The sequence below is a fragment of the Ciconia boyciana genome, chromosome 3 (assembly GCF_034638445.1).
Source record: "Ciconia boyciana chromosome 3, ASM3463844v1, whole genome shotgun sequence".
NCBI classification, from domain to species: Eukaryota; Metazoa; Chordata; class Aves; order Ciconiiformes; family Ciconiidae; genus Ciconia; species Ciconia boyciana.
The window spans coordinates 76,301,917-76,315,980 of NC_132936.1; the positions used below are offsets into that span (position 1 = coordinate 76,301,917).

The 14,064-nt window shown below is 38.9% G+C and overlaps 1 protein-coding gene across 1 annotated transcript in view; it reads left to right on the plus strand.

The window, feature by feature from the left end:
- Positions 1-14,025, plus strand: part of IGF2R (insulin like growth factor 2 receptor) — a 60,724-nt gene extending 46,699 nt beyond the window's left edge. The window contains exons 36-48 of the mRNA XM_072856206.1: positions 854-1,003; positions 2,075-2,236; positions 2,735-2,942; positions 3,351-3,497; positions 3,971-4,205; positions 5,200-5,336; positions 6,376-6,490; positions 7,470-7,616; positions 9,068-9,252; positions 9,752-9,938; positions 11,033-11,197; positions 11,820-11,889; positions 12,322-14,025. Coding sequence (XP_072712307.1) covers positions 854-1,003; positions 2,075-2,236; positions 2,735-2,942; positions 3,351-3,497; positions 3,971-4,205; positions 5,200-5,336; positions 6,376-6,490; positions 7,470-7,616; positions 9,068-9,252; positions 9,752-9,938; positions 11,033-11,197; positions 11,820-11,889; positions 12,322-12,723 — 2,310 coding nt within the window. The 3' untranslated portion in view covers positions 12,724-14,025. The remainder of the gene's footprint in view (positions 1-853; positions 1,004-2,074; positions 2,237-2,734; positions 2,943-3,350; positions 3,498-3,970; positions 4,206-5,199; positions 5,337-6,375; positions 6,491-7,469; positions 7,617-9,067; positions 9,253-9,751; positions 9,939-11,032; positions 11,198-11,819; positions 11,890-12,321) is intronic.
- The last annotated feature ends 39 nt before the right edge of the window (positions 14,026-14,064 follow it).

The window sequence follows — 14,064 nt, forward strand, 5'->3', positions numbered from 1 at the left end:
ATTTGAACCAGAGGCTTGACAATGTGTTAAAGAAATGGAGTACAAAATTAAAATCTACCCTGCAAAATTCCCTTTCATCTCTTCTCCCTATGAAGAAGTATTTTCCTATCCTGAACCCCAGTGACTTCTTTGGGTGTTGGAAGATTCCATACTGTGACAAATATGAAAAATTACTACAGATAATTTTTTCATGTAGTGCTGTGTGCCAAATACGGAGACTGGGAAGCAGAACGCCTCTTAGTCTGCCATTCTGTGACACAGAAATGGCATGCTTGATCTCATGATAGCCTGTTGCAATATGAAGCAGGATATGTCCTAGCATGCTCCAAAATGCATTTAGTACTTTCATGTAAGAACTTGACAGCTGCATGAGTAGCAAGCCTGTGACGGAATATTGGTTAACTTGTCTGTGTCACTGCCTCGAGAGAGGGAGGTTAATACCTTTTCAGGTCTTGTGTTTGGGCTGTAGAAGATGCACTAAAAAGTTGAGATTGTTTTCCATGAACTTCCACATTGATCTAGGGACCTTACTCCATTGTTAATACTACACTATTTTTAAGTGATGTGTTGGTATTTTGGCACAATGATTTAAAGAAGAATCTACCTCTAAGATGCAGAACCTCCCTGACTTTTGTCAAGCGTAATCAAAGAGTGTTTTGAGCTGCTCAACTTGTGTTTTGTTAGGATTGAAATGTAACAACTGTTCTTTGAGTATAGAACGCAGTTTTCAAAAGTGCAATAGTTGTGCTCCCGTGTAAATCAAACAGATGAATCTGAATTGATCTGAATCTCTGGGCTGATCTGAAATCTAGGTGTCCCATATGTCTCTTAATACATATTTTTGCTTGTGTAGGATATTGGTCGCATTACTGAACCTCCCAAGTTAAATGAGGCAGTAAATGAAGTTTACATCACTTACAACAGCACTACTCCTTGTCAGATAAACAACAAATTGAACTATACTTCTCTTATTGTATTTCACTGCAGCCAAGGAACTAGTCTGGTAAGACATCTATTAAACTTACGTTGATATTGGAGTGCAATGGGAAGTGGGTAGTAACCAGGGTTAGCTTTGTTTAAAACTAAATCAAGGATGTGTTTCTAGCATGTAGGGATGGACTTGTTTCAACAAAGAATATACTTAGTATTTGTATTCTTAACAAGGCAAAATTTCATAGAGTGCATGAACTTTAGGCTTGAAAGTAGCAGGTTCTGATGGTTTCAAGGATCAGATTCCACTGAAGTAATGTAGCATAACTTATTGCTGGTGTTAAACTTAATGCTGTATTGCACCTTGTCTAGGTCCAAAAGCTTGTACTACCACAAGCTAACACAAGAACCAGTGTAACTGTTTGTAAAGCTATTACTGTGAAATGTTTCCCCTATGTTGTAACCCTTTCCACAATCATACACAGCTTTAAAAAATTCACATTTAGATGCTTATGTTTTTATTTTGTGTTGACGCCTGAACGCTAAATTGAGGTTGCATGGTGGTGTGAATCTAAGACTTCTTGAATTTTTTGAATGCTTCAACAAACTGTAGAGAAGCGCTCAGGTATGATGATTGACAAACTAGAACTTGTTGAAGATACTCAGTGGAACCATTTTCCATCAACATGGGGCATGAGCTGAAACGCTAGGCAGCTCTGGCTATTACACAGGCCATACTCATATTTTTCTTTAAAATATGACAAAGGAAATGGCATTCTTTCTAAACCTTAACTCAGTGAACTTTCTTAATTTTCTCTACCATGGAGAAATACAGCACTCTCACACTTTTGTTGCTGCTTGCAACTAAGCTGAACATAAAAATCTCGACCCTAATGAATAAGAAATCTTGTGTCCTTCAGTTACTGCTTTGATTGTTTTCTGGAGCTAGGTAGAATGTACTTCACTTGTAGCTTTTTTGGTACTGGTTGAAATATGAAGGCATGGTGTTTGTCCTACAGTCAGTAAAGTCTAGCCTCAGTAATAACTGAGGTTAACTGTTGGAGGTGGGGGGGAAATGCAGAAAGAACAACAAACTCTCAAAAAAATTAAACCTAATGTATGTTGCTGTGTTCTTTGGTAACAGGGCAAGCCAAAGATGATAAGGAAACTTGACTGTAGTTTTGTGTTTGAGTGGGAAACTCCAGTTGTGTGTCCTGATAAAGTGAAAACTTTAGGCTGCTCTGTGACTGATGAACAGCTACACTATACTTTTAACCTGACCAGCCTTTCTGGAAGATCATTCGAGGTAATGCCTTTTTGATTTTTTTTTCTTTTTTTTTAGTTGCCCGTTGCTATCAACATTTTAAAACTGAAGCAGGGGTTTCTTTTAAATATCCTGGGGTGTGAGGGGAGACTGAAGCATGTGCTACAGCTGTGGTCAGTGTTGATATTTATTTGGCCTCTGACAGAGGGAATAATATTAGGCTTTTAATATTTTTGAGAGGGAAATTCATGGATATGCCGATGGGGAAAGGAAGGAGAAATCTTCACCTGTGGCAGAATCCTGAACATGAAAACAAGTGTGCTGAACAGTCTATATCCTTGGTCCCGTGGGTGTACTTTATCTGCAGTTTTGCCATAGTAAGGAAGGCTAGACTTGCAAAATTAGTTATCTTATTTTCCTCCTGCATTATGCAAGTACTGCATGAGACTTGGTTTATAAAGCACTCAGGTGGTTCTTTGTAAGTATTGACTGTAGGCTCTGAGGCAGCCTTGTTTGTGATGCTTCTGGATGTCCACACAGGTATTTGCTGGATCCAACAGTTACCATGTTGGTGTATGCAGTAAGGCAGCAGACTTGCCCCAGGGAAAATGCAAAGATGGGGCAGTGTGTCTGACTTCTGAAAGTGGTGCATCATCTTTTGGAAACATAAAGGAAATGAAAATGGACTATAGCCACCAGGATGAAACGGTCATCTTGCAGTATACAGGAGGTGATCGGTGCCCTCCAGGTGAGATTGAAGCAGACCTATTCTTTATGTAAAAACTTGTCAGCTTTTTTTACCCTTAAAATATGAGGTTTTGTTGCGATAGGAGGGAAGCATCATGGATTTTGTGTACGTTAATAGAAGCATGTAGTTTTGTTAAATTACATGCACCATACTAATCTGCAACATCAATGTGTATCTTCTTCCTAGAAGAGAGCGTGCAGCTTTTCTGTAGGGGTGATCATAGCTAATTGTATGCTACATCCTAGTTTTCTAATTGGATTTAAACTCAATGTTTCAGTATTTCTGTTGTCTGCCTCTGCCTATGACTTTTCTTTAGTATTGAAGGACAGGCTTTGGATATGGTCCTGAATATAGATATGCCTGCTATTCTACTGCATGTTATTAAGAGGATATACCTTTCCTTCTCAGTGACTGAAAAGGGAGAGCTTTGTGTGTTCCCCTTCAAGTACAAAGGGAAGACCTATGAGGAATGTATTACAGAAGAAAAGGATAGGCCATGGTGTGCTACAACTGAAAACTACCAGAGAGATGGAAAGTGGGGATTTTGTGGTAACGGTAAGAACTTCCTATACTTCATGTGCAAGGATCTGAGCTAACACAGGGAGTTAGCCTTTATCAGCCTGGGCAAATGACCTCTGGTGCAATACAGTAGAAGTAAAGGGATCGGAGTGGGCAAGACAAGGAATCTATGGGACAAACCTGACTTTACTCAAGTGAGTGAGCAAAATACTTTTGAAATAAAAAGTTCATGCCTTTGGATCATGAATATTCAAGTCGTAAGTGATGACTCTGCTTTGATGGAGATCAGTCGTTTTGGAAGGAACACTACTTTCTAAAAAGCATGAAAGCTAACCTAGGAAATAAAATTGCTACGTAAAGCATTTGTGCCTCTTTGCTATCTGAAACAATACCCAATTAAAATTTTTGTTGATACAGCAAAATTGCTACACTAAAATCTATACATGCCTGAAAGCCTCTTGCAAAGTATTTTTTTCTTTTTTTTTTTTTCCCAACCTTCCCCCTTATAGCAACTGCAAGAAGAGAATCTACCATTATCTTCACATGTGATGAAAATGCTGGTGTTGGGAGACCACACCTTCTGAGTGAGACACTTGGCTGTGCTGTGACATTTGAATGGAAGACTCAGGCTGTTTGTCCTCCCAAGAAGATGGAGTGCAAGTTTGTCCAAAACCACAGAACTTATGACTTGAGAATGCTCTCTTCCCTGACGGGATCGTGGATCTTTTTCCACAATGGGAACTCGTGAGTAATGAGCAACTCCCAGGGAGCAGCTTGCTAATCAGTACAGTTGAGGTTGTAATGTGACATAGTACTTCTGTTTTGTCCCTGTTCAGAGTCTGTTTAAATTGCTGATAATGTCTTAAAACTGTCAATGCTTAACACTGCATATAGACAAAAAACCAGAAAGGAACCTATTTTATCTGAAGAGGATGAATAATTACTATCTTCATCCTCACCCCTTCCCTCTATTGGTAACCCTGTTTAAAGGATGAGTAAGTCTAAACTAAAAGCTTTTTAAAGGCTTTCTATTTAAACTGCTATTTTAAAGTCATTTTGTAGTTTAAATGCAATTTTTTGGATTCTTAATAATGTTGAACAAAAATCTTAATGACTTAGTTGCGGTCTTTTGACTCAAGTGTGTAACTTTTTGTCTAAAGTTTAAGTAGGACTTCCCCCCTCGTTCCTCTAAGAATCATCTTAGAAGAAAATACGAATGGCAGGAAGTTATCAACCTCCAGTCTCCCCGCTCCAGTTAGCAAATAGAAATGAACAGGGAAGGATGAGAGCATCTATTTCTAAACTTATGATAAACTGTGGGGTAACAAAACTGTTTCATTCACTGCCTTGCTACTAGTTCCTCTGTTCTAATAAAAGTTAACTGGTATAGCTCCAAAGAGATGCTGAATTTAGGGTAGTACTATAACCTTTATAGCTGAAAAAACTTTTGGGCATTTCTTGACTCAGTTCCAATTTCTAGTTTTGACCTAGGTCAAAATTAACTAGTGAACTAATCTGGTAAATGATCAATTTTTTTTCACAGTGTCATTTACTTGAAAATGATAGTTAGAAGTTACCTGCTAAACCTTAGTGCATGCTTTCTTCTGTCAGCTAATTAGAGTATTTAATTTCTTTCAACCTAGCTAGCTTCCCATGAGGATTCTAAAGTTTATATCTCACTTTTTCAGTTTAGCCTAAATTAATTTTAAAGAAGTTTTGTCTACCATGTTCTCCATAGGTACTATGTGAATCTCTGTCAGAGGGTACATGAGGGACCCACAGGCTGCCCTGAAAGAGCCAGTATTTGCAGGAAAAGCAACAATGGAGACGTTCAAGTTCTTGGACTTGTTCATACACAGAAGCTGAATGTGACAGGTAGAGTTACTTTTGGTCCTGTAGAAAGCTAAAGATGGTTAAATCATACAACTTAGCTGTAGTGGTTCTTAAATTATGGTGAAGCCTTTATTTTGAAATATCTTTACCAGTGAATCTTCTGTTTAAAAACAAAAACAGTAAACGCTACTACTAAAACTTAAAAGTGGTGTTTAAGCCATGAGGAAACATTGAAGCAAATAAACAGTGTTGTCATTAAAGCTGTAAGAAGTGAATTGTCCATCTGAACATCAAGAAACAATTTTTTACAGTAAGGCTGACTGAGCACCGGCACAGGTTGGCTGAAGAGGTTGTGGAGTCTCCTACCTTGGAGATATTCAAAAGCCATCTGGATATGGTCCTGGGCAGCTGGCTCCAAGTGACCCAGCTTGAGCAAGGGGTTTGGACCAGAGGGCCTCCAGAGGTTCCTTCCAACCTCAACCAGTCTGTGATTCTATAATTGTGGGAGGGGGAATTATTTTTGTTCATCCCATTTTGAAAGACTTGTTCTGTGTCCACTAACTTCTTCAATTAAGGCAGTGTGTGAAAGACGATTAATTGGCTTCACTCTTAAGAAAAGGAATTAAAAAAATCTCAACCTTACTCAAGTTTTCAGTTTAAAGAATATTTTTTAAATTGCTGCTGAGTTTGTGAAATTGAGGGAAATTTTCCATCCAGCTACAAAAACAATGGGATGTATTGCATGTGTTTATTGCCTGATTTCATTTATAAATGGATATCTTCATTTACTCTCATGTTTAAAAAATGACATCTTAAATGTAAACATTTGTTATGGCCATACTGGTGACCTGAACACACGGTACGATGTAAATACAAAGGTGTTTGAGGAGTGATTTTTAAATGATCATCAACGTGAAGGCATCAAATTACTGAAGTGCTGTAATTGATAGAAGGTCTATGCAGGGGGAAAAAAAAAAAATCCTAGAAGTTAATCTAAAGTAATGAACTCTGAAGAAAGAGCAAAGGGAATTTCTGACAGCTGCTTACAAAAACCTTGAGTGTCACCATTTTTCTCTTCTAGGTGATATAGTGTATATTAGTTATTCCAGTGGGCAGGAATGTAGGAAAAACAAGAAAGTAACAACAGTTATAGCACTGAAGTGTGCAAAAACAGTTGGCATGCCCATGCTGCAGAGGTGAGTAACAAATTAACATACCACTGATCTTCATGGTTTATTCCTTTGTACCTTTCTAGTTAATTATAAGTCTCAGGACAGGGACTGTCCGTTCTGTTGGACAGTCCCTAAAATAATCCTTGGTCTGTACTTGTAAGACACGGATTTTCTGGAGTTTCTGCACCTGTTCACTTCCATAAGCAATTGTATTCTGTATTTATCTTAAAATTTCTCGGCAAAGATTTAAGCATTCAACTTCCAAATTAGATCTGACAATGGCTGGGATGCTGTTGTTTTCAATGTCAGTTGTAGTACAACTACTCTTAACTTTGCTCAAAATCTGTTTAGTAGAGAACACTTACTGTAGGTAAGTGATTGAGCTAATAAAACATGGTTTATTGTTGCCTCAATACAGATGATTTAACTAGAAGCTGTCCAAAGTGAGGTATATATGCACGATCACAAATACTAATGAAGCTTGATGGCTTTTTGCTCAGTCTTGTTTTGGTTAACTGTATATTGTTTGTAGAATTGGAAAACTGAGCAAGATGCTCTGTATGAGTCAAAGAACTAGGCAGCAAATTCTGTCTAGCTTATACTCCTTGTCCTAGTTAAATAATAGTTATTTAGTTACTATTTAACTAAATAATAGTTAAATAACGTGCAGCACGTTAAACCTGCCAAGAGCAGCCTGACATGTTTGTTAGCTAAGATATTTTGATAAAACCCTCTGATACACTGTGTGACTTCTGGAACTTTTGAAGTAGGAATTTCAAGTGTAGCCAGGTCTCTTTAGGTCTTGGGACTGCAGAAAAGCGCAGTGCAACTCTTCAAGTAGCTTTTTTTGAGTGCTACTTGGCTATTTTAGCTTACTCTTGACATGATGCTGAGGCAGGACGTTCCCACACATGGGTTAGCAGCTGTGTGTCTTCCCTTTCTCAAGATACTAAGCACTTGTTACTGTTTCCTGGGATCATGAGTTGTGTCTGTTATTTGGTAGGATTGATGAAGAAAACTGTGCTTACTACATCACTTGGGACACACGTGCAGCTTGTGCTGTGAAGCAGCAGGAGGTAGAGGTGGTGAACGGAACAGTTATTAATCCTGCAACTGGGAAAAACTTCTCTTTAGGGGATGTTTATTACAAGTAAGTAAAAAAACCAAACAAAACCCCCCCAAAAAACCCAAAACAACAAAACCCCAACAACAACCAAAAAACCACAACACCTTAGTCCTGTAGAACTGTACTGCAAGAAAAGAGAGCTTGGTGTGAATATTCTATGTTGCCTTAACAGTTCTTAGCTGTCACATGGAAATAGCACTGAATTCACCTTGTACCAATGACTGACTTAAAGGCCTGATTAATAGTGCAGCTCACAGCTGGGCTTATAGCTTTGAGCATGTCCAAGTGTACTCAAGACTAGTCTAAAGCCTGCACATACTCGCCTTGATGTTAGATCTCTTTATTGTGGGTTATTGCTCTCTTCCACAGTGTGTAGACATTAGTTAGGTGTCAGAGAACTTGATTTTTTTCACCTAGAGTGAAAAAAATCCTTGGCTTTTTACATAGCGCCTCTTTCCTGCTCAGACAATCCATATGGAAGTAGGAACCCATGCTTCGGAAGCCTTACAAGTGAGGAAGGACAGCTCTGGAGGAATGGGCAAGCATGACTGAACTCAGCAGAGGGAGGTGAAGACCAGCAGTTACACTGACTGTACTACACACTGCACATCACTCTGGTCCAGAATCTCTTATAAACTACTATATTTAACGCCAGTGCTGGTGTTATGGAAGGAAATCTGCCCCTACTTGTGTTATGGGAAGAATAAACTCTGCTTGCAGGGCACAAATCATTAGTGTGCAGGATTGGAGTAGCTGAGGAGAAGTGTTGTGAATAAACCTGCTGTGCAAACGTGGTGATAGCATTACAAGCATAGAGAAAAAAAACAAAAAAATCAAACAGGCCTAGATGAAGGAGGAGAGGAAGTCAGGACAAAAGTAAAACTTGGTGTAATGTGAGATTAAAGGCAAGTCATATTTGAGCAAGATCAGCCTTCAAGCAGGTGGCTAGAACAAACAGCTATAAATCTCAGAGCATTCTCACTCTTGACCAGCACTGTGAAAGGATACAATTGTAAATAGTACTTAGGTAACACTTATGGTAGAACCAGTTACCCTTCTGGAGAAGACAGCTAAGCTATGCTATTTATCACAGCTACAGAGCATACAATGTGGTTCTTATGATCAGTAGGCTAGCTTGTGTATGAGCTGCTGAATCATGCTTTTGTCTCCAGTTTATCTTAATCCATTGGAGGTATTTACATATTCATACACCTATTGAGAGCAATATAACTAGAAAAGTTTGCTTTTTGTGTGTGCTTAGAAAGATTATATTTATGCTAAATATAATTGTCATTTGTGATGTTCAGGGAGGAAGCCTCAGTCCTGCATCTCTTCTGGTTGCTGAATCAGTCACTCCAACTTGCTCTGGAATCAACCAGTGGTAGCAGCTACCACTGATGCCGGTCTTATGTCTTGGGAATAACCTAAATCTGTGAGTTTAGACTTAAGGGTGGACCTGTCCTCTGTTTCCTCAGGTTGTACACGGCTTCTGGAGACATACGGACAAATGGTGATAAATATGTATATGAAATTCAACTCTCTGGTATAAGAAACTCAAGTTTCCCAGAATGCTCTGGAGCAAACATCTGCCAGGTTAAAACTAATGAACGTCGCTTTCGGAGAATTGGTTCTGCCAGAAAAGCTAAATATTATGTTGAGGGTAAGTACTTGCTGACTAGCCAGAATTGCTTGATACTCTGTGTGAATTGCTTCATCAGAAAATGGTTCTTGTTTCACAACATCCGTGCTATCCATTTCTGTAAAGGTATCCAGTGTCCGTCTAGCAGAATTTAGGTTGTTTTTATCCTTACTGTGTAAGCTCAGTTGCAAATGTGGCCTTAATAGGGTTTGGGCTTAACACTTGTTGAAAGACTTTGGTAGAAACAATGCAAGATAGAAGACTTGGTCTCCTGTTTTCCTCTGTGCTTGTGCTGCATGAGCAATGATCTCCTTTATCTAGCTACTTTGTCTTGTGAAGAGCTTAGCCCACTGTTCCATAGCAACTGATGGGATCAGCTATATAAAAGTATAAGCTCACCTGCAGATACTTCAAAGTGTAAGCTGTTACTGCAGAACAAATAAATAACTTTCTAGAGTCTAGTGTTAATAAAGTGTTTCTCAAGGAAGTAGTAAACAATAAGGTTTTCTTCTCATTGTAGATGATGACTTGGATGTCACATTTTCATCAGACTCCAGATGCGGTAAAGATAAATCAAAGTTTGTGTCTTCAACCATTTTCTTCCACTGCAGTCTACGAGTAAAGGAAGGCATCCCTGAATTCCTTCATGAGACAGCAGATTGCCAGTATTTATTTACCTGGTACACATCTGCTGTGTGTCCGTTAATGTGAGTAGTTAAGCATTTTCTGAAAGCAGCTCGTGTCAGAACTTCTCAGCTAAAGGGTTTTTTGTATTTGTTCATCACAGTGATTGTGAAAAAATGAAAAGCTAAAAAAGCAGTAGACTCACGGGTAGATGGAATTGGTGTTCATGTATGTAATGTTTGGCACATGACCACTAAATAAAAGCTCATCGAGTTGATCCGGACCTAAAGCTGCTTGTTTGCATGGGAAATGGAGAGGCACGGTGGAATTAATATTGTTGTTGTTACTAAGTAAAATCTACTGTAGTTAACAGAACGTGCTGTTTCATGTTACTGAGAGGAGTAACCAGTATTTGGTTTTTTGTCCTCCTTGTCTTACTGTCTGGAAAACTTTAAAGCCACAGCAAAGACTGGCCTTCCCCTCTATCTGCCTACTTCTTTAGGCTGGAGTGAAAATCTTTACAGGTCTTAGAGGAATAATGAGGTATTTCTGCAATTAATGATGATCAGCTTATCTACAGATCCAAAAAGGAGTAATGAGGTGACAGTGTTAAAAGCAGAGTGATTGTATTTAGGTGCTTACTGGCATTGTTGACATGTAGGCAGCCTCACTGCGAAGAATGGAGTGACTATTTCTGTGACTGTTCACTTTCTGGCTACTAGCTTGAAAACAGAGGGAAACTGTTTATTCTGGTTTAAACAAGCAATTAGCTATTGAGGGCTGTGTAGTGCCATAGTCGTCTGGAAGGTAAATAATTGCTGTAGCTTTTGCAGCTTGCTCAGGTGCAGGTTTGGTTCTAAAATAGCAGCTTTGTGTGGATAGCTGCTGCTGTGTAAGGTCTAGAGTGCCTAATCGTGCACTTCAGTCTTGACTGTAATCATTTTTATGCACTATTGGAAAGCATACCAGGCTGTAGGCACAGTACATACATTTTGATTTTTTCAGTAATTTTTACTTAGAACAAAATCCCCTGAATTCAGTTCTTTATAGCTGTTAGGTAGGACTGACAGGATGGTGTGGTGTGTTTAATTTCTTTGAATCTGCTGTTTCTAATCCAGTTTGATGCAACTTGTCAATAGATCTTACTTGTCCTTTTCTTCCCAATGTATGTTATTAGATCAACCAATGATCCAGGAAGCAATGAGCACCAGACTGATCAGGAGGCCCAAGTACATAAAGGGCTTTCAAGGAGAAGTCAGGCTGTTGGTGCTGTGCTGAGTGTCCTCCTGGTTGTTCTCACTGCATGCCTAATAATCTTGCTGTTCTACAAAAAAGAGAGGAGGTAAGAACTGGTCAGGAGGCTTTAGAAGTTTCTTTGGTAGGACGGTTTCCTCAGTGAAAGGGAAGTAGTGAACTTTAGATATTTAAGTTCTGTTTTTCAGTTGGCAGCATCAACTGTCAAACTGTTGGGGTTTTTTTAATTCCCCATTACTGTCTGAAGGTCCATGTAAAGAAGGTACACAATTGAATTGGGCTTGTCTCTATTGCGGACAACTGCTCATTAAGGAGGATAAAACAATGTGACAATATTGTTAGTATTTGATATCCCTCTCCTTTTATGGTGTCAAGCTGGAACCATACAACAGCAGCAAGGAACAAGTGCAAGTCCTGCTGATTCTCTCTTTCCAGACAAGTTTGGTTTTTTTCCCTTAGACATAAAGGCCAGAGTCACCCTGTTCTGGTTTCAGAACAGTCACCCTGAAGCTGTGGTAAGGGGGAAGATGTACATCATCATGGACTGAATTTTGTTAATTAGGATGGTTCAGGATCAAGTGTCACTATGCAATAGCTTGCAGCTTGCTTGGTGAAATGCTTGCTGTTGATGGTAAAAATCCAGTGAAGAAAAGTGAGGGCTAATAAGGGGGATACAGTTTCCCTAATGCAGTATTCCTCCTTTTCTTTAGGGAAATTGTAATAAACAAGATAACGAACTGCTGCAGAAGAACATCCGGTGTTTCTTACAAATACACAAAGGTAAAACAGTGGCAAAATCAAAGGTTTTGTTTCTTGTCAAGTTTTCTTAATATGAAGCTTTTATTAATAAATCCCCCTTAATTCCTAGTTCCTTCAGTGCATGGAAACTGTACTGTGTGGCTTCAGAAAAGCCACATAGCTGAGATATCTACATTTATATTGTGAAATGGGAAAGGAATATAGAGTTGAGGAAATGAAGAGCAGTCCATAAATAGCCAAATAACACATAAATGTACAGGAAGAGAAAGAAGTCTGTTTCAGATGTTGTGAAAAGCCATAGTAACAGGATGTTATTGCAGTATTACTATCTTATGACTAGGTTAAACCCAAGGCCATGTGTGGTGTGGGGTCTAACAACTGGGGAGATCAGCATGTGGCAGAGTCTAGAGTGGTATATGCAGTATCCTCTTGCATTTTTTTTTTTTCTTGCAGATAAACAGTGAAGAAGAAGCTAATGAGAATGAAACAGAGTGGCTTATGGAGGAAGTTGCAGCACCAAATCAAAGAACAGCAAAAGGGGGGCAGGAGAATGGTCACATTACTACCAAGTCCGTTACATCTGAAGCCTTTACTTCTCTCCATGTGGATGACCAGGACAGTGAAGATGAAGTGTTAACCATTCCAGATGTAAAGATTCAGACAGGAAGAGGACTAGACAAGAGCAAGCACCCACAAAAGAAGCCGCCCAGTCTTGGAAGTGATGACAAAGCTTATTTGCTGAATGGGGGAAAAGAAAGGAAAGCAAAAGCCAAGCCAGGCCAGCAGCAGGCACAGAACTCTACAAATACAGTATCGTTTCATGATGATAGTGATGAGGACTTGTTGAATATTTAATAACCCCTCTTGTGCCTAATCAAATATATAGAGAGAGATTATATATAACGGGACAACATTTCCAACCAAATATGAGGACTTCAGCCTGAAAGATTTTTCTGAATTTTGCCTTTAACAAGAAACCATTGAAAAGGGAAGACGAGAAAGATTTCTTGGTTGTTTACAATGATCTGTTCAGTAATGACTGGATTTCTAACATCCAGTTGGCTGAGTTATGTTGACTCTCTCTAGCCAGGACACTTTGGTTTTGGTTGTTTTTTTTAAGCCTCAGCATAGATGTTAAATGCTTGCTTAAAAAAAGAGAAACCTTTGAAAGGAAAGGATTAAGGCTCAATGAAACCCCTGGCTCCTGAGACTCAAGTTATCTGACTACTAGCATTTTAACTCCTTGTATTTATTGATCCTCACTACTCAGGTTTGCTTAATAGCAACATGTTCTTCCTGCCGGCAGGGTATTATTCTATGGGTTCACCCATCGTAAGACAAGGAAAAATATAAGTTTTGTGTGTTGGGATGATTTGATGTAAATTTTGGAACTGGTCTAATTTATCCTGTAAATTTGAATATCCATTCTAATTTAAACAGATCATTGGTTCAAAGGTATTGACTGAAAGGTACAACTCTGTATAGCTTTAGCCTGAAATGGTTGCTGTTCTTTGCATGATATTTTTTTGGTACTGGTCATATGACTGACTTCATCAGTATTTGCCTAAGCAGCTGACAAGCACCCAAAGATTTTTTTTTTTTCCCTACAATATGGCTGGACTAGGCCAACTGCACAGAGCGCCAGAGTTTTCAAGGACATAGAGGCAGAATTCCTATACAATCTGCACTGCCTAGTTTGTCATCACCAAGAAAAGCCCAACAACTAGAGGAGCCCTAGTTGGCACAATACCTCTCTCTGGTACTAATTACTAATTACATTACTGGTAAGAAAAAAAAATTGGGCAATGTTTTCTGACAGCCTAAGTTCTAGCTCTTATGCTACAGTCCTGGCCATGGTCATTGATTTGAAATGTTGCTGGCAATGAATGCAAGTCAAATTTCCTCTAGCAGTCTTGCTCTTCTCCAGGTGTTTCCTAAATTAAATTATGGGCAATGATAGGGTCTCAAAGCATCATAGAAGTACACGCATTGGTCAGAATTTTTTGAAACTTCATTGTTCCTTTTGGCTGGCTTACTCAGTTTCAACAATGGTTTCTTTTTATAAAAACTCAATTTTGAATCAAAATAGTGTAATATAAAGTATTCAGCAATTTCAATAAAAGATATGAAGTGGGTATTCCAAATCCCACATCTCAAGTCTGGAATCTTTCTTACGCTAGTCTGTAATGCTGCTTA